This window comes from Quercus suber, unplaced genomic scaffold, assembly GCF_002906115.3.
Source record: "Quercus suber isolate HL8 unplaced genomic scaffold, Cork oak 2.0 scaffold_133, whole genome shotgun sequence".
Lineage (NCBI taxonomy): Eukaryota > Viridiplantae > Streptophyta > Magnoliopsida > Fagales > Fagaceae > Quercus > Quercus suber.
In genome coordinates, this window is record NW_027069596.1 from 707,911 (window position 1) to 728,611 (window position 20,701).

A 20,701-nucleotide genomic window follows, 5' to 3' on the forward strand; every position below is an offset into this window, starting at 1 on the left:
ATGTTGGCTGAGTAAACTGTCGAGGAAGTTTTCCTCCTTCAATCATTTGTGTAAATGGTGATTTAGAAATCTGGCCCAAGGCCCTACACATAACATCATTACCCAAGCCCCTGTGAGACAGACTTTTGCTTCTCTGCTTGTAATGGTGGTCCTCATCACATGAAAAAGACTCGCTAAAGGGAGTCCTTGATCTATTCGTATAGCTATCATCTTTATCATCATCAGAGGAAGGCTTTGAGCTTGAAGAAGTCCTTCTCCGTCGCTTACGGCGTAACTTCCTCCATAAGTGGTCTATTTCTGACTACATGTTCCTAGTATTTTCTCTATGGGACACATGACTCCCACTTCTAGATTGACTCCTACTCGTTTGGGTGGCATGTACACTAACTTCACAATCTCTCCTTCGTTCAAGATTAAGAAAATGATCTTAACGTTGGGTTTCCACAGATTCTTCACGGTTTGGCCCAAATTCTACCTTGGTTAGATGAACTAAAAAATGTTCAATTTCCCACAGACAGACCCAATTGTAAGGACACGATTTGCTTCCCAAGCCCAAAATGAAAAGGACAAAGGCCCAAAGAGCCCAAAACAATGAATTTGTAGAGAATGGGCTAGAAAATGAACTTCAATGAGTTGAACAACAATCACAGTAGGATAATTGTAACTTGAATTTAAAAATAGATAGTTTATTTCAAGGAAAATCCTTCCCGGCAAAGTCCGAGGTAGGTTGTTCTTGTATATTTCTCTTAGACTTAACCACAATTGCAGTTTTTTAGAGTACAATGATTTTTCTACAAATTAACTAATGATCTCCTTGTAATGGGGCCTTTCTTATTTATATCCCCCTTCTTCACTCTATCTCAGCCCTTCATATGTAGATTAAATTGCTAGGTTTGATACTTGTCCCATTAGCACTTTCCTGAAATCTTTGTGGATAGTTGTAAGGCTGAGTGTTACTGTTCAGGTATCACCTCCACATTAATACGGTCAGGGAGTTAGCTATAAAGCATTCAATGCGGTGGTAGTAGCTTTCTCCTTAGATTTTTCTCAGCTTTCCTTTGTCTTATCCCCATCTGACGCTTTTCCTTGCCAGTATAATCATCTGGTGCCTTGTTCTTGACGAAAGGTCGAACCTTTGACCTCTACTCTGCTTAGCCAAGGAGATGTTTCTCCTTGGACTACACTCCCTATCCCTTATACCAGACTTCTTCTATGGACCACTAACTTGTATGCCCCCATTAGTATTTACTAGTCCTTGGACAATTTAATGTCCTCGAACACGGCCTATGGCCCAATACCCATTTCTGGGCCCTTTATCCTTGCAATAATAATAATAATAATAATAATAATGATGATAAAATTGGTAAATATATATGCAAGAGATCTGAACTTTTCCTTTTTAGGTGCTCTCAAATCAAAGGAGAAAGTATCGGCACCTCTCCTTTGGGGTTATGCGGAGTCGCTACTTATTTTTATATTACAAAAAAATAAGAAAAACTTTAAAAAGTGTATAAAATATCTGAATAATACAAATTCTCATTAACTTGAATGAATTACAATTTGATAAAAATAATTATACATAGCTTTGTTTCCTAGCTTACAATCTAGTACAAAAAAGGTTACAAGGCTTTGTTTTCTAATTACAATCTATTAATAGAAAAGACAAAGCACTATTCTATGAACCAAAATCTATGGTTCGATGGCTAGATTATAGAATGGGAAGGTATTAGACACCCATTTTGCCCGGATAGAGTCCGGTCATCTAGACTTCAAATGATCATTAAGTACCCCTATTCAAAATGTTAAATGATATGTAATAAATGTCATGTCAAATTCTAGATCTAGGGTTAAAACACTATTTAAGAATCTTAGATCTGCAATCTTATTTGTATAAAAAATTTGATGAGATTACTTTATTAAAAATCTAGATTTGAGTTTCCATGGTGAGAAAGAGTGAGTTTTTGATAAAAATTCAGATCTGGTTTTTGTATTGAAAAATATAAATTGGATTTATATAAAAAGCATAGATCTGGTTTTTCTTTTTTGAGAAACGTAGATTGAATTTATATGAAAAGCACATATCTAGTTTTTGTTTTGAAAAACATAGATTGAGTTATATATGAAAAGCACAGATCTGGTTTTTGTTTTGAAAAACATAGATTGAATTTATACGAAAAGCACAGATCTGGTTTTTGTTTTGAAAAACATAGATTGCATTTATATGAAAGCACAAATCTGGTTTTTATTTTGAAGAGCATAGATTGGATTTATATGAAAAGCACAGATTTGGTTTTTGTTTTGGAAAACATAGATTGAATTTATATGAAAAGCACAAATCTGGTTTTTAAAAAGAACAAAATGAAAATTTATTATAAATTTTCTTGCAAATTTAAGATTTTAAGAAGAAATTTACCCTAGATCTATGCATGTTAATCAATTAACACATTAAAATCTAAATGAATCATGTGAATTTTTCTCAAAAGGAGAAGCATGCAATAACGTATTAAGAACACCATTATGTAAACAATGAAAGAAGCAAATACATGTTCATAGAAGATAAAGTAGAAACAAAAGCATGTTTATAAACAACAAGATAAAAACATAGTTGCATGAATGTATTCTACAAGAGGGGATTGTTTTAGAAATCAAAGAGAATGAATCTCTTTGAGATCTAAAATAGGGTCACTTAACAGAAAAGAAATTCTTAAAGCAAACCTTCCAAAATTTCTTTAACGTAAGGGGAGAGAGGGTGCTGAATTCTGGGTTTTCTCCTCTATTTATATAGGTGTATCTGCTTAAAAAAATAATTTAGGGTTGCTTAGAAAATTAGCAGACACAAATTAGGTCAGGTTTTATCCTTAAAAAATTGAATTTGATGGGTTTAAACCTAAATAAAATGTGTCTGGGCCTAATTCAAAATTTGTGCCAATCGGCACTTCACAAGGGCCAATTGGCACTCCTCAGTGCTTCGCCTAATTCATCTTGTTGTATGTTTTGGACTTTTTTAGGGCGTTCTTCTAAATTGGGAATTGTACTTGGATGCTTTTTGGACTTGTATTCCTAGTAAAATCCATTTTAACTTGATAATTAAATCCTTAAAAATAATTATCTAAAAGATGATTACCCTAGAAACCTAATTATCAACTCAATTCCCAGATTATCATACTTTTCATTTTATTCCCATGCAACTAAACTTATTTTTAATCAAAATCAACAACCAATCACATAAATTTATTTAATTAACTTTAATTATTAACTAATCAAAATTAATTTCAATTAATCACATATGATCAGTTCCACCAAAATTAATGCATGGACCGTGAAAACTTGATCTTGTAATATCTTTCAATCTGACGGTCCAATTTGGGAATCGGGCATATTGTCATGATTGTTAGAATCTCAAGATCATTTTTATGTTATATGATGAATGATTTAATGCATGAAATGCAATTATGATTTTTGGGTACTTAAAATGATTATTTTGGTCATCTCCCAATGTTAAATTATGGGTGCAAAATTAAGTGTTTACAAAATGCCCCTCAATGATAGAGCTTGAAAAGCAAATGTCAATGTCAAATAAAGACACCAATTTTAGCAACCATGATTTAATTGAGGTTATTTTTTTTTTTTTCAAAGTCTTCCTAGCCCTAGAACCTAGAACCTTAGGACATAGTACTAGCGTTTTATTGTCTTACATCATAAAAAATAAAAAAAAATAAAAAAAAAAAAGAAAAAGAGAGAGAAAAAGAAAAAGAGAGAAATGTTGACATCTAGTTTACTTAATGAACGAGGAACCTTTGTAGAGGATTAAATGCCTATGATTGAGAACCGTATCTGCTCAGCCTAGACTTGAGTGATTGAGAATTATATCTACTCAACCTAAAAATCTTGGGTGACCAAGAACTCTATCTACTCGATCCAGTAGGGAAATCAAGAACTCTATCTGCTCAATTTGGAAATCTTGGGGTAGCTGAGAACTTTATCTGCTCAATCCGGTAGGGAAATCGAGAAATTCATCTGCTTAATATGGAATCTTGAGGTGACCGAGAACTTTATTTGCTCAATCCATTGGGGTGTTTGAGAACTCTATTGGCTTAATCTGGAAATCTTGAGGCAATTGAGAGCTTTATCTGCTCGATCCAGTGGGGTGATTAAGAACTTTATTTGCTCAATCTGGGATATAGGGCAACCGGGAACTCTATTTGCTCAATCTGGTGGGATGATTAAGAACTCTATTTGCTCAATCTGGAATTTAGGGCGACTGAGAACTTTATCTGCTCGATTTGGTGGGGTATTGAGAACTCTATCTGCTCAATCTAGAATTTAGGGTGACCGAGAACTCTATTTGCTCGATTTGGCGAGACGATTAAGAACTCTATCTGCTCAATTTGGAATCTTGGGGTCACCGAGAACTCTATTTGCTCGATCTGGCGGGGTGATTGAGAACTCTATCTTGCTCAATTTGGAAATCTTGGGGCTACGGAGAACTCTATTTGCTTGATCTGGTTGGATGATTGAGAAACCTATATGCTCAATTTGGAATTTGGGGCGAACAAGAACTCTAGCTGCTTGATCTAGTGGATGATTGATAACTCTATTTGCTCAATTTGGAATTTATTTGCAATAAACAAAATCCAAATTAGAATTTTGATGGTTGAGGCTCTATTAGCTCAATTTTTTGAAATTTGGGATTTTCTTTTTTCCTTTTTTGATTCACCAAAGAAATCAATTTCAATCATTATAAACTTTTTCCTCTCTCTCTCTCTCTCTCTCTCTCTCTTGTGTAAAGTCAATTTTTTTTTTTTGAAATTTGAGCCATTAATTTTCTAAAAAGTCGTTAAAATTTTTTTGAAAACAACTTTGCTTTTTTTTTTTTTTTTTTTTTTTAAGAAAAATAATGGATGAGTTAACTCAAGTTTGATTGAGTCAACTTAGTCAAACTTGAGTTGACAAAGCAATTAAAGTGGGAAGAGAGATGGGCCGAAATTTTGGCCTCCCTCTCTGCCCCATCTTTTTTTTTTTTTTTTCTCCTTCTTCCTCCATTGTTATTATTCACAAGCTTCATCTCTCTTGCATTTTCTTTTCTTCCACACTATTTCTTGCTTAGAAAATCACTTCTCTAGACTTCCAAACTTGATTTTTACCATCTTCATGAAAATCTCTTTAGATCTTTGAGTTTTTAGGCATCTTGAAAAACCCATCTTTGAAACCCATTTTGAAAATCTTCATCTTTTTTTTCTTCAATGGAACTTTCTCCTAATCCCCCTAGATTTCTCACATTTCATGGGAAGAGATATGAACCATCAATTGAGTGGAATGATAAGAAGGGACTTCTTCAAGACCTACTTAAGCATGCTCCAAACCCTTCCACCAAAGACCTCCAGGTGAATTCAGTTTTTGTTTTTGTTGGTTAATTTGTTAATTTTTGCTTGGTATTTGAGAAATTTGTGATGAATATTGTCATCTTGTGATCATTTGTTCATTTGGGAATTCTTGGATATTGTATGATTTGGGTGAAAATTTATATTGTATGGACATGTTGATTTTTAAGGCATTCTTGAATTGATGATGATTTTCAAATTTGGACAATGTTGATGATTTATGGAACTTTGCATTGTATTTTGTTTTGGATTATTTTGATTGAATTTGCGAATTTTGATCTTTCAATGGGTATGAAAATTTTGGGAATTAAATGTGTAGACGTGGTTGGACAAAACTCATTTTTCATGAGTGTGGATTTTTTTTTTTTTTTTTGAATCTTGTTTGGGGCATTGTTGAATGAATTCATTTTTTCATTTTTGGGATCACTTGTTGGCATAATGGCATTTATCATTGGCAAAATTTTTGTTGTGATTGGCATTTTCATTTAGTTGGCAAGATTTTTTGTGAATGAACATCTCTTGGAATCAACATTTTTGTGAATGTTATGATGATTGACAATTTTGTGGTTGGTCATATTCTAATATGGGATATTTTTGTTTGGTGTAGAATCTTAAGAGTCGGGGTACTCTTCAATTGTTGAAGCAAAGTTGGTATGTTTTGTCATCGGACATCAAAAAACTTTGGCCAAGTTTGACCTAAAGTTGACTCCCAAAGGCAAGTGAAAACCTAATTTTGATATGACCATTAGAACGGAATAAAATCAACGTCGTTGAGAAGATATTGAATTCCCTTTCAAATGACTGCTCATTGGTTAGAATCAGAGTTAAAATAGTTGAGATATCTTGAAAACTGTGATGGGCATGTCAACTCACTTCCCAAGGCCATAAATTTTGATCCAAATGTCCAATTTTCAAAAAATCAAATGATCTACAAACCAAACATCCATATCTTTCCAATGCCACCAAATTAGGTCAATCGAAGTCTGTGAAGACCTTTAAATGAGCAACCAAAATTGGAACCAAAAAGCTAATGAAAAAGGATAGAATTACTGACACTAGCATATGGGTTCGATACAAACTTAATGTGCACTGCCAAAAGCTGAAACATCATAAAAATATATATAACACCCCCCCCCCCCACCCACTCTGGATCCCTGAATTAAAAAATAAAAAAAATAAAAAAAAAAATTTTTGGGCACTCAAAGCAGTTTTTAAAGCAATTCTCTCTTTCTTTTCTCCGAAATTCTCTCCCAAATGCACATAAATAAATCCTTGATTCTCTCATCTTCCATACATCAAGAGTTAGTGTTCTTACTTCCATTTCTTTCTTCTTGGTCCATCTTCCTTGGTTTTGATGTTTGGAGGGTGTAGAAGTAGCTTTTTAGCTACAATCTACACCTATTTAATTCTTAGCTTGTTATTGATTTATTTTAAATTCCTAGCATGTTTTATTGCTTTATTTTAAATTCCTGGCATGATCGATTGCTTTATCTTTCTTCCTGGCATGTTTTATTGCTTTATTTATCTCTCTAGCCCCTTTTTATGGCTTTGGCGATGTTGGCATAGCTTTTTGGGCTAGGATATGCCAAATTTCTTGTTTGTGCTCTTTATGCAATATCTACATGTTTGGACGCTATGTTTGAGTGCTTATAGCTTTAAATAAATTGTTTATGCCTTTCTCTTGTGTTTTGTGTCATGGGTAGGAAGTAGATCTTGATCCATTAGTCAAGGTTCACATCTAAACATCCTAGTTCAATAAAGGGTTTCGATTAGAGTCTTACTTGCTTATTTATGCTTGTTTAGCTATTTACATGCTGTTACTTCTAGATCCATCTCTTTTGTGATGCTATGTTTGGATGCTTCATGCTTAGATCCATGTTCATTTTTAGATCCATGCTTGTATGCTTAGACCTAGTTTCTTACATCCTTACCACGCTTCGCATGTTTTCCTTCTCTTAGTATGTGTTTGTTTGCCCCTTTTTGTACCTTTCTTGTCTTGTTTGGTTGCATCTTATCCCTTGTGGCTTGTTTGGGTGCAACTCTGTGTGTGAGACTGCTTCTTGTTGATGTCGGCATGCTTGTTTCTTGCTTCTTTCTCTTGCCTAGCTTTGCATGTTAGACTTTCTCATGTTAGCCTTGTATGTGCATTATAACATGATTAGCTTTTATCCTTGTATGTTTGATAACATGCCTTGCCTATTTGTGCTTTTTGCCTTACTTGCTTTATGCCATCTTGTGTGATCTCCATGCTTTAGTTGCATCTTTGCATATTTGTTTGTCTTGTTCATGCATGTGTCTTTGATTACTTGTCTGTATAATTAAGCATTGCTCTAATAATTGATTTTGTATAGGTTCACACCCAACCTTTATACACGAAATCCCAAGTCCCTTTAAAGGAGCCTTGCATTTTGGCACATGTGTTATCCGTAATCCAATTCTATGGATCTACGGACACCAAATCCAAACCTACTCACATATTCTCTTTGTTTTTTTGATTGATAGCATGCTTCCTTTGCTTTTGTGTTTATTCAAATGTTCTCTTCGTTTATTTGTTAGCATGTTTAGAGCATTAGTATTGGTGGTACTAAAAAGTCATATTGCTATTTTTAGCACCACCAATACTAAAAAGCATGTTGTAATGGTGGTGTCATAGCTAAAAATTTTTAGCTTCTTGCTATAGTGCATAACCATCTATAGCTATGCATTGTAGCAAAAAAACTAAAGCAAAAAATTTTATTTTATTACACTTCCACACACTTTTTCTCCCTTGCACACTGCTTTCTTTTTCTTCTTCTTCTCCTTCTTCTTCTTCTTTTTTTGCCTCTTTCTGCCATGCACACTATTTTCAATTAATGACTTTCAGCTCTCTTCAGTTTTTAGATTTGGTATGTTGGGTTGTTTTTATGGGTTTTGCAAATTGGAATTTTGTGATTTTTATTTTATTTTAATTTATTTTTTTGCAAATTGTGTTTTAGTGTGTTCAAATTGGAAGAAAAATAAGAAGGCCAAATCCACTGCAATAGTGATTGTGATGGTTGTTTATTGTAGTAAATATATTATTTTATTGTGTTATCTATATTATTTTATTGTGTTGAAAGCTAAAATAATGTTGGAAAAATAATAGTGAATAAACAAGTTTGATACAACAAACAATATCCTAAATAATTAGCAAGAACATAAAATAAAAAAGAGTTTAGAACAATCTCACAATGCTATAGAATCACACTGCGAAAGCGTTGTCCTTAATGGTTGATTTATGCCACCCAAAGTAAAACTTGGTGCGATTGGTTCTCTTGGCCAAACAACCCCCAGGATTAGACTACAGCATCGACCTTTGTGATGTACGCACTTTCACTCATAAAAGGCTTAAGAACAACCTTCTATTGCCTTTCCTTAAAAAAAAAAAATTCTTGTAGAAAAATATGTGGGAGAGAAAGATAGTAGAATTTTGTATATCTAAAACATAGAGTAGTATAAAGACCCTTTAGAAAAAAAAGTTATGATGAGTATTATATAGGCTATTTATGAAGATAATAATTTATAGTTATTGGTTACTAATAACCCTTAAAAGCCCAACAACTATATTATCAATTATTATGTAACGGCTATTTTTCTCATAATTGCCTAATGGCTATTTTACTCATAAATTTCCAGCTAGAAAATAAATAAGAATAAAAGTGTTTGGAACACACACCCACACCAACAAATAAAGCCATTGATGTAGGGTGTTTTGTAAAGTGAGAAAGTAAAATAGATAAAGTAACTTTTTGTGGTAGTAAATAGCTAAATTTATGGCTCCACCAATGTGGATGTTTTTACTCCCTTTGTGTGTTTGTTAGTGTGCTTGCCCCCTGGGAGTGTTTGATTGTTAGCATGCTTCATTCCTTAGCTTGTTTGCCTTATTTGCATGTTTTGTGCTTTCTTTCTTTGTTTATTGCTCCTATGCTTGTCTACTGATTTCTTTCTTTGTTTGTTGCATGTGATGGACGGAGCACGCCTGCAACTTCTAAATGCGCAAAAAGGCATTGATTAGTGGATCAGGGGTTTAGCCCCTTTGTGAGATCCTTTCTATCCTAGCATTTTCTTTAAAATTATGTCTATAGCTTTCCTAGACTATGATTTCCTTTCATTGTACCTTGCTTGGGCCCCACGCTTTGGGTGTGGATATGTCACTTTTCCGCTCTGTAATAAGGTGAGACAATCCCCAGTTTTCACAAACGAATCTATAACTTTATTGATATCCTAAATTATATTTTGGAACACAGATTTGTGTTGTATGTCACACACGGTAGAACAATAGCGTTGAAACTACGAACTTTATTGCACACATTATTATATACTAAATGGTGAATTCTCCTTTTGCCAGGCCTGAAGGGATATTAAATTCAAAGCCAAGGAGGATTATAAAGGGAAGCGACAACCGACTTGACTTGAAGATACTTGTGAAGGGCTTCAAGTCCAGAATCTCTTCCAAACCCACTCATCTTATACCCACCAAAAGGGCTGTCATGGCCGAAAGCAAAATAGCAATTGATCCAAATGGTGCCGGCACGGAGTGATCTTGAGACAGTGTTAGCCACATTCAAGTCCTTTGTAATGATGCCTGGTGCTAGTCCATATCTGGTACTGTTGGCCCTCTCAATCGCCTCATCAATTGTTCTGTAATTGTTCATGAGATAAGCCAACATAGTCGAGCTCTTATATAAATCCCTAACACTATTTTGCTAATGGAATACATGGAATCAAACTTGAAGGGAAGAACTTGGCTTTTCCAATTGAATTGGTCACGTTCCATTAAACCACTATTTTGTTCATTATAATACACTTGATCCATATTTTACTTTCTAAAACCATACACTGATAAATGAAAGCATTTTATTCTGAAGTTTTGATCAAAGAAATAAGAGGATTAATGAAGAATGTAACAAAGTTTTTTCAAAAGGTTGTGTAACTGCTTGTAGTGGGGTTTGAATATGGGATTGATTTTTTTTTTTTTTTCAATACTTGTTTGGGAGGCACGTACTGCCACTTGAGTGAGAAAATTAAGAAAAAACTTCTATTTGATGAAGCATGAAACCATATAAATAAAAAATGTATGACATACAGTGTTAATATCATTCGTATAAGAATTTTAATTGCATAAAGTTAGGGTAGTTATTTCACATATGATTTTACTACGATAGTTTCTTAGTACCTAATTACTAAAGGTAATATCCACTCATAAAAAGCTTCTAAAAATGATAATGAATATCATTATCTTCCAACAATAAGCAACTGAGTTTTACTAAAACATTGTTATAATATTTAATTTTTTGCAATGAATGATGTCATATGCTACAAATGAAACTCTTCATCCATTACCTGCAATCATCCGCAATGAAAATTTTGTTATATTCATACTTCCTTGTTTATCTTTACATTTATGAGTCTAGGTGTGTGTTTAGCTTAGTTTTTAATGAACACCCATGTTAAGCAAGAAAAGAAATTAAAAAAAGAAGGATAACAAAAGGTAGTGTCATTGAATTTTCCATTAGTAAAAATCATATATCTAAAAGAGTTAAATCTAACAAATCAATATTCTTTAGGTAGCAAATAAAATGCCTTATATCAAAATTCCAATTTTCCAAGCATTACTACCACCTAACACTCAAAATATGGGAAGAAAATTTTTGGAATAATAAACTTTATTAGGTGTATTTTAGACATTATACAATGGAATATTTTATGGAAATTTTTTTTTCCTAAGATTGTTTGTTTGTTTGTGTGTGTGAGTGTGTGTAAAACTATGTGTATTTTTATTACTTAAGATGGTGTGTTAAAAAAAGAAGAGGCAAAAATACAAAATACAAAAATTCAACCCAAGAAAATTGTTTATGAAATTGTGAATTTTAGCTACATAAAATTGACAAAAAAAATTCTAGAAATACAATAAAATGCCACAACATTTTCACAATACCTTTATTTATTTATTTATTTATTTTGTAGCTGATTCCAGTATAATATTTTATTATTTTACTTTGATTTATAAGGAACTAATACTTCAAAATTTGAGAAAATATTGTGACGATTTGTTGTGTCAATATTTTATTATTTTAAAATTAAAAAAATTTCCAGCTCATATATAATAATAATAATAATAATAATAATAATAATAAAAGGAAAGTCAAAGTTTTAAATCAAACTGGGCGTTTAAAAAGAAGAAAAAAAAAAGGCCAAAATAGGCAAGTGCAACAATGACAAACAATGAGTTTTGCCTTAGAGCATTGAAGAAACTAAAAAGTTACTGTGGATAAACTATTGGTTCTTTTTATATTGTCAAGGCATGTGTTTAGCTTTGTTTTTAATGAATATCCATTTTAAACAAGAAAAGAAATTAAAAAAAAAAAAGAAAAAGAAAAAAAAGGTAGTGTCATTGAATTTTTCATTAGTGAAAATCATATATCTAGAAGATTTAAATCTAACAAATCAATATTCTTTAGGTAAGAAATAAAACATCCTATATCAAAGCTCCAACTTTCGAAGCATTAATATCACCTAAAACTCAAAATATGTGAAGAAATTTTTGGGGTATTAAAATTTATTAGGTGTATTTTAGACATTATACAATGAAATATTTTATGGAAAGTGATTTTTTTTTTCCCCTAAGTTTGTTTGTTTTGTGTGTGTGTGTGTGTAAAACTATGTGTATTTTTATTACTTAAAATGACGTGTTAAAAAAAAGAAGCAAAAATACAAAAAGTCAACCCAAGAAAATTACTTATGAAATAGTGAATTTTAGCTCCATAAAATTGACAAAAAAAATTCTAGAAATATAACAAAATGTCACAACATTTTCACAATACCTTTACTTTTTGTTGTAGTTGATTCTGGTATGATATTTTATTATTTTACTTTGACTTAGAAGGAACTAATACTTCAAAATTTGAGAAAATATTGTGACAAATTGTTGTGTCAATATTTTATTATTTTAAAAAAAATTAAAAAAAAATCGTGCCATCTCATAATAATAAGAAGAAGAAAAAAAGAAAAGAAAAAAAAGGCCAAAAAAGGCAAGCGTGATAATGACAAACAATGGGTTTTGCCTTAGAGTATTGAACAAACCAAAAAGTTACTAGGAATAAGCTATTGGCTCTTTTTATATATATAGACTAGTGTGGCTGGCACGTGCAAGGCATGTGCTAGAAAAAATTAAGATTGAATTATTATTTGAAGAAGCATGAGACTATATACATAAAAAATGTATGTCATATAAAGTTAATCTTATTCGCATAAGAATTTTGATACCTATTTGCTAGAGGCAATATTCACTAATTAAAAACTTCTAAGAATGATAACAAATATCATCTTCCAACAATAAGCAATTGCATGAATTTTGCTAAAACCTTATCACAATATTTAAATTTTCATAATGAATGATGTCATATGCTACACGAGTCTAGGTGTAATCTTTAACTTAATTAGTTTTTAATGAACATCTATTTTAGGTAAGAAAAGAAAAGAAAAGAAAAGGAAAAAAAAAAAAAAAAAAAGATAACAAAAAACATATGTCATCGAATTTTCCATTAGATAAATGATAAGTTTCAATGATTTAAACCTAGAAAATCAATTTTCTCTAGGTAACAAATAAAATACCTTATATTACCATTTTAACTTTCTAAGCATTACTATCATCTAAAATTCAAAATACATGAATAAAATTTTTGGGATGTTAAAATTTAGTGGGAGTATTTTAGAGATGATACAATGGAATATTTTAAGAATCATAAGCTTTCATTAGAGTTTAATTGAGATAATAACAATATGACATATTTGCTCTTTTCCAAAATATTAAGGGGGGAATTGCTTGATTTTAAAGTTTAAGGAGGAATTGTGAACTGCCCCAAACAAAAGATTTTATTTTTATTTTTTTTACAAGTATGAACTACTCCAAACATAAAGGATGAAAAGTGTTTTAATCCTTTTTTTGTGTGTGTAAAATTATGTGTTTTTACTTAAAATGGTGCATAAAGAACAAAAAAATTACAAAAATTCAACCCAAGAAAATTGTATATGAAATAGTGAATTTTGGCTCAATAAAAAATTGACTAGTAAAATTTTTTTCCTAGAAACACAAAGAATGACACAAAATTTTCATAATACCTTTATAGCTTTGTTATATTTTACTTTGACTTGTAAAGAATTGACACCTCAACCGTTGTGAAAATATTGTGACGACAATAAGATGTCTTAATATTTTCACAAGAGAAATGTTATGGCCATAACATTTTCTTTACAAATCATAAGTAGTATGTTATTAAGAGTTGTTATTAGTGTTAAAAAAGTAATTTCATTAGTAAGTTTAAATTAGAACCAATAAAAATTTACTAACTATGATTTGTTACGAAAGTATTGTGAAAAAAATTGTTGATGTAACACTTCTTTTTTCACAATACCTTCATTTTTAGTTGCGGTTGGTTTCAGTACGATATTTTTATTTTGATTTATGAAGAATTAACACCTTAATAATTGTAAAAATATTGTAACAATTTGTTGTGTTATTATATATGAACAGGGTAACTAACAACTCATATGTATATAATAAAAAAGAAGAAGAAGAAGAGTTTAACGACGATATTATGAAGAAAAAAAGAGAGGCCAATGAGCAGTGTGAATTGAACAAAGCAAGACACTGTAGCTACAATCGTAGGTTTAAGCATTTGCACTTTTTATATATAGATTTTGACCCATAAAGAATTGATACATGCGTCACAACATTTTTACAATATCTCTATATATACATTGTACTTACAATGTAAATTTATATTGTAGACAAATAAAAATTGGCAAACTTTGTACACATTTACAAAATTTGTGCAATATTTACTCTTTTTTTTTTTTTGGTAAATGTGTATAATATTTGTTACTTTTTATATGTCTACAAGTTAAGCTTACAAAGTAAACATATAAAGATCTTAAAAAAAAATAAAAATAAAAAAAGCTCAAACTAAACTGATGTACTTTTTTTTTTTTTTTTTTTTTTATTTTTTACAATAAAATAAAATGCAGTGATAATATAATATATATTAGGGGTGTTTTAGGCCATAGAAATAAAATAAACTTAACTTATTATTATTATTATTATTATTATTATTATTATTATAAGATAGAAATTTTACTTTATTCTGATCTAAGGGCATATATATGTGTAATGTGTGAGACTCATTCTTGGAGTGTTTTTCAAGCAACTTAACTTTATGAATTCCTTTAGCATACGGATAAGAGATAATGGTTAGGTTTAACTTTCTGAATCCTTCTCGTATACGTATAGGAGATAACCGTTAGGATTAAAACAAGGAAAATCTGTGGATCAGATTTAACACACCAAAAAATATATATAGGCACCGTGGAACGACCCTAGAGCAGTAGATATAGATAAATTGGAGTAAATCACTCACAAACAAACCCGCAAGACACCAATTCGCGTTTTTTAGTAGAGGAAGGAGAAGAAAGAAAAGGGGGAAATTGTTAGGGTTGAGGAATTGTTTGCTTTGCCCAAATTACAGTGATTAATGGATAATAGAAAGCAACCTGAGTCATCTGCCTCTAATCTCGACAAATTGATAATACCCGATTCTGACGTTGTGTTTGATTAAAGTAATATTGCCGTTACTTTTAAAATGTATAAAAATTAAATTTATGTAATAGTGACTGATATTCTTAATGTTTATTTATCAGAAAGTCAAAAAAAGCTCAGATGAAGATCGGATTAGTGGTTTGAGCGATGATATTTTGTCGGAGATTTTGTCATTATTGGCGATAAAAGAAGCAGTTGGCACCTGTATATTTTCCAAGAGATGGAGATATGTGTGGACATTCATGCATAGACTCGAATTTGATAGTTTCAAGGACTTCCCTTCTATGAAGTCGGACAGTTTCACACAAATGGTCAGTCAAGTTGTAACCCTTCACAAGGGTTTAAATCTGCATGAACTTCGAATCCTTTTTAATTCACATCAAGACAATAGTTTTCCTCATATTCATCGTTGGATTGCCTTTGCAATTCTCTGCGGCACCGCCAGGATTGAATTGAACTTGTCAATGTTCAGATTGTTATCCGGCTTTTGTGGCCATCCCAAAGTGACTTATGCCATCCCTCCTGATTTCTTTGATCGCAAAAACAAAGCAGTTGATGATATTGATCACTATTTAAAGCATTTGGATTCCAATTCCGCAATCCTTATCAGCCGTAGTGGTAGGCATTTCGGTGTTGACAACTTCTTTAGCTCTGTTAGAGACCTCTCGTTTACGCAAGTGTACCTTAATGACCAAGATGTTGAAAACATCTTGTCCAATTGTACCTCTCTTGAACGCTTACATGTGGAAACCTGTAGTACACTATTCAGTATCAAACATGTCTATCATCCCCTGAAATTGAAATGCTTGGAACTATTCAAATGTTGGTCTATGACAACTCTGGAGATACTTGCTCCAAATCTTGTTACTTTTGGCTATAGAGGACCAAAGATAAACATTTTTCTAAAAGGTGTGCGGCATCTTGTTGATTTAACTGTAACTACACCGTTGATATGTTTGGATTACCCAAAAGGCATCAGTTATGTCCTTGACCAATTCTCTTGCTATTTTTCTCAGCTGAAGGTCCTGCAGATGGAAGTCGAGGTAAGTTAAATGATATTGCTTCTCATTACTACATGAATGATGAATCTGACATCTCATCCCCTCCTTGTTTTCTACAGGCAGAAAAGGCATACAGAAACGTTCCTGAATTGAGTAATTTAAAGCTGCTCATGTTCTATGGGGAAAAGTGTTCCAAAATAGAGAATAGCACGCTAATTGGAATAACATCTGTCATTATGGCATCTCCAGTCTTGCATAGATTTGAGTTGCATGTGAGTATTCTTTTACTTTCACTAGACTTTAAACCCTCAAATTTGTCTCTCAATCATACGAAACATGTGGGTCGTAAATATTGAAATGATATAGAAAACAGATTTTATAAGCTTTATTGTTTAGATTCTGCTAAATACAGAAAATTCTACAGAATTTTTCACACCTTATTCACATATTCAACTCACCGAATCCCATTATAACACAAATATAAACCTAATTTGGTGAAGAACTCTGGAAAAAGTCCGTGACTTCAGACTTACTTTTTTGTTTTGTTTTTGTTTCTGTTTTTGTCCCTGTGGCTGCTTATGAGTGGAACTTTATTATAACTCTCTGTCTTCTTGCTAGTCTCACTACCTTTAGGATGTTTATTGGCCAGTTTTTGATAGAATCTTGAGTTCTTGAATGCAAATCAAATGCTGCTATAATTGCATTTTTATTTCTATAATTATATGAATGGTAAGAAGTTACTTGGATTGAGTAAGAATATAATTTAAACTCTTTGTAAATTATTGAAGTTTAGTTATACATTTGTGATTTTTGTGCAGGAATAAGAATGAAAAGTAATGATCTCACAAAGAAAATTGGTCACTTGAAAGACTTGAATTCATTGAAGTTTGGTTGTAGTAAAATGAAGTACTTTGTGATTGTATATTACTGTTGGCATTTGCATATAAGAAAACAATGAACCCGAGTAAGTATGAGTAGGTGAAAAATTATGCTTGTTCGTATTAATTTTTCATGAGAAGCACTAGTTCATAAAAGTATCATAACATAATTTATGTTAAAAAATTTTACTTTGGTGCTTGTTTTTCTAATCTTGTTTAGTTGACTAATAATTGTCTCCTTTCTTTAAGGTTTTTGATTTTCTTGAACTTGATGTTTTGTTTATTTGACATTGTCACCTGTCTCTTGGCACATTGATGGGAAAATTTTATTGTATTTGAATAGTTAGGTTATGGCAGAAGACTTTTAATTTATAACGATTTGCCAGATGAGTTTTAGTATTGATGGGCTTACGTAAGTAAATAGTCAATATCTAAGTAAAGGGGATTTTGGATAATTTGAATCTTATTATTTATGTAAGTAAATGGTCAATATATTGCAGGAATTGGGAGAATGAAAGCCTTTGCTTGTAGTGTAGTAAAGTATTTTAAAAGAGGATATATGATGTTTTTAGTGTGATAATCAGAATGACCATATGTTATAAACCCATACGTAGAGCTCACCCTTGAAAACAGACTTGCAAAACTCATAGTTAGAACTCATCCTTGAAAACTAGTTTGCAAAGAAAGGGTGCACAAGAGGTATACACGGGGTTAAACTTGCACTTAAGCTATGTGGGACAGTTGGATCATAACATCTCACCATGATTCAAAGCTGATGTCCATGACGGTCATTCTATCAACACTGACTTTATGGTAGCTCTTTCTCTTTTTTGGCTGCTCCACTCATCTAACAAATAGTCAATGACTTAGCAATAAATTTTAACCTAGCCTCTAAGTCGTCCCCTTCGAGATTTGACCGCAAAATTATAGCTCATTTGATTTTATACTTAATGAGTTATGTTTAATCACTTAATGTTGTGGTTGATTCTAATACCAAATGTTACAAATCTATTAGTAGAACTCACCCTTAAAAACCAGTTTACAAGGGAGGGTAATTTTAGATTTTGAATATATGTTATGGTAATTTGGCATTAAAATAGTGAATATAAAGAGGAATAAAAAAATTAATATAAACACTAGGTAATCAGTATCTCACCTTGGCTTTTCTTTGCAATCGCACCTAGGTAGGAGAAGGTAGTCATACCTAGGACTGAGTATGGGTCAGGCCAGGTTTAGGCTGACGCACAACTCAACTCGATAAAATTGGGTTGGAAATTCAGGCACTCAAACCTGCCCAAAATTTTTGGTTGATCTGCTCATTGAGAATACTCAGGTTAGCAGGCAAGTTGATTGGGTCTCGAGTTGGGTGAAATTAAACAAATCTCTGACATTATTCAGCAGATCTGAGTTTTGAAAAGTAACCTCTGTGGATCCCAACACAGTGACATTGTTTGCAGAGGTTATACAAACCCATAGTCTGTTGCTTACAACCCTAACCCTGGAGAGCCCGCATGCCTTGCTAACCAGTTTGCTCAAGTGACCCAAACCGGGCAAGAATTGTAAAAAGCCTGACCAACTGACCAAGTAGTCCATCGCCATTAACGAGGGATTGAGTCAAAGACACTAAAAGAACCACTGTGTCATTAACTAATAGGCTTGAGAGTGATTGAGGTGGTGAAATTTTGAGTTAGATTGAGAGAAGCAAAGAAACAACGGCGTGGTGTTTTTTTATATTTTTAAGGCTCCGCTTGGGAGTTCATAAGGGAATGGAATGGAATGGAATAAGATAATCATAAGGGAATGGAAAGGAATGGAATGGAATGGAATGTATTTAAGTAAGGGAAAAGAATGGAATAGAATGGAATTAAGTAACTTTGATTGGATGTTTTAAAATAAAGGAATGGAAAGGAATGAAAATGAATTAAATGTAAGTAATCCTGTTTGGGAGCAACATGGAGGGAATGGAATGGAATCATTTTACGACAATATTACTATTAGACCTCTATTTTAAAATAAAGGGTTGAATATATAGGGGTATTTTGGGAGTTTTAGTAAAAAAATCATTAAATCTAATTTCATTCCCTCCCATTCCTTCCAATTTCAGGGGGAATGAAAATTTGAAGTTTTAAGGGAATAGAGAGGAATGAGTGTTCCCTCCTACCCATTCCATTCCCTCCCACTTAAACTCCCAAACAAGGGAATGAACTTTCCATTCCCTCCTTTAAAACTCCCAAACAAGAGAAGGGAAGAATATTCTAAAATTATTCTTTTTATTCCTTTCCATTCCATTCCATTCCCTCCTACCAAGTGGAGAGAGACCGAGAGAAGAGAGAAACTTGAGAATGGGCTTGGGCCCAGGGGGATGAAAAAAAAAACTTTTAAGTTTAATAAGTTTGGGTGGGTCGGGTTCAATGGGTAGGCTTTAAATGAACCCGCACCCAACTTGAAATCCACACAAAAATTTAAGCCGAGGACTCAAACCTCACCCAAATAACTTTGAACCCAACCTAAACCCTCCGGGTTAGGCGGGCGGGTCAAGTTTCACAGGTGAACCCTAGTCTCACCGTTAAAGCTGGCTTTTGGAATGTTGTTAAAATCAATTTCACTATGAATGCTGTTGATTACAATAAAGCCTTTGAATATGTTATTGCTAAATTAGATTTTATGATAACTATGACTCTAGATAACCTATTCCTAGAAAGACTAGCTTTCCTAATAAATTTTTTATTTTTATTTTTATATTTGGCTTTGTATGTATTGATTCTGGTCTTTAGTCTTGAAACACTGGTTGTGCACACACACGTCAGTTGTGGTTATTGATAGTCTCTCCATTAAAACTTATGTATGAATCATTTTTTTTGTTGAATATTCCGTATCCATATCTAAATCATTTGGAGAATTGCTAGGTCCAGAGATTAAATTGTTGGGACAGAACAAATTTAAACGTATAAATATTTTTATTGCTTTGTCCAGAACAATCTTGACTAAAGTATCACCAAATGTTAATGCTCATGAAATTCTCCTCTATTGCAGTTATTTAGACACAAACCGTGTACAGGGAGTGGGGGAAAACTGATTTCTAAAGGACCTCACAAATACCTGAAGGAGGTTGTGTTGAGTGGGTTTAAAGGTCTTCCAATTGAAATTGACTTTGCCACGTATCTGCTAGATAATGCCATTGCACTAGAGAAGATGGAAATCATCACAAGTTACATATATCTCCTAGGACGTCGATGGTGCGTTGCTGAGAACAACAATGAAGTTCACTCCAGAAAACAAGCTCAGCTATTCCGTGAAGGACTAGCTTCAAATAACAGGTCCAAAATAGTGGTCTCGTAAGTCATATTTTGATTGTAAAAGAGATGTTTGACTATAAACTGATGGGTAGTAGTTCACATTGTGTTATAGAGCGGAGGATGCAAGAGTTTTGCATTTTTGCTTTTAAAAAAAATTTGGAGGATGCTTGGCATGTAGGAATTGTATTTAACAATTTACTTTTAGCTAATAAATGTCTTTTTTTATTTGATTATATAGTACAAATTATTTGTGAATTGGTATGTTAGGAAAAATGGAAGGTAAGTAGGTTACATTACCAATCATGCAATACACTGACAAAGCTCCTGTCTATGGAGAAATTATTAGAATCTACAGGAGGACCAACCAATAGACTCAAACTTCCTCTTTATTAAACCTAAACCCAAATACATTTTCGTTCTAACTTCAAACTCCAAAGACCCTTATTTTTATAACCCGCTCAGTCTTGTTTCGCTCCTTTTTCCCATAATACACACCATCCTCTCATCACTTTTGCTTGCCGATGTCTCAACC

The 20,701-nt window shown here is 32.5% G+C and overlaps 1 protein-coding gene and 1 long non-coding RNA gene across 2 annotated transcripts; both read left to right on the forward strand.

Moving 5' to 3' along the window:
• The first annotated feature begins 4,984 nt into the window (after window positions 1-4,984).
• On the forward strand, window positions 4,985-10,156 carry LOC136068791 (uncharacterized). The gene is made up of 3 exons (XR_010630113.1): window positions 4,985-5,384; window positions 5,989-9,573; window positions 9,748-10,156. It is a non-coding gene; the product is annotated as an uncharacterized LOC136068791 (long non-coding RNA).
• A 4,657-nt stretch (window positions 10,157-14,813) lies between these two features.
• On the forward strand, window positions 14,814-20,342 carry LOC112017363 (uncharacterized). Its single transcript, XM_065776429.1, has 4 exons — window positions 14,814-15,014; window positions 15,096-16,037; window positions 16,115-16,267; window positions 19,907-20,342. The coding sequence occupies exons 2-4, from the start codon at window positions 15,237-15,239 to the stop codon at window positions 20,210-20,212; spliced, it is 1,260 nt and encodes a 419-aa protein (XP_065632501.1). The 5' UTR covers window positions 14,814-15,014; window positions 15,096-15,236; the 3' UTR covers window positions 20,213-20,342.
• The last annotated feature ends 359 nt before the right edge of the window (window positions 20,343-20,701 follow it).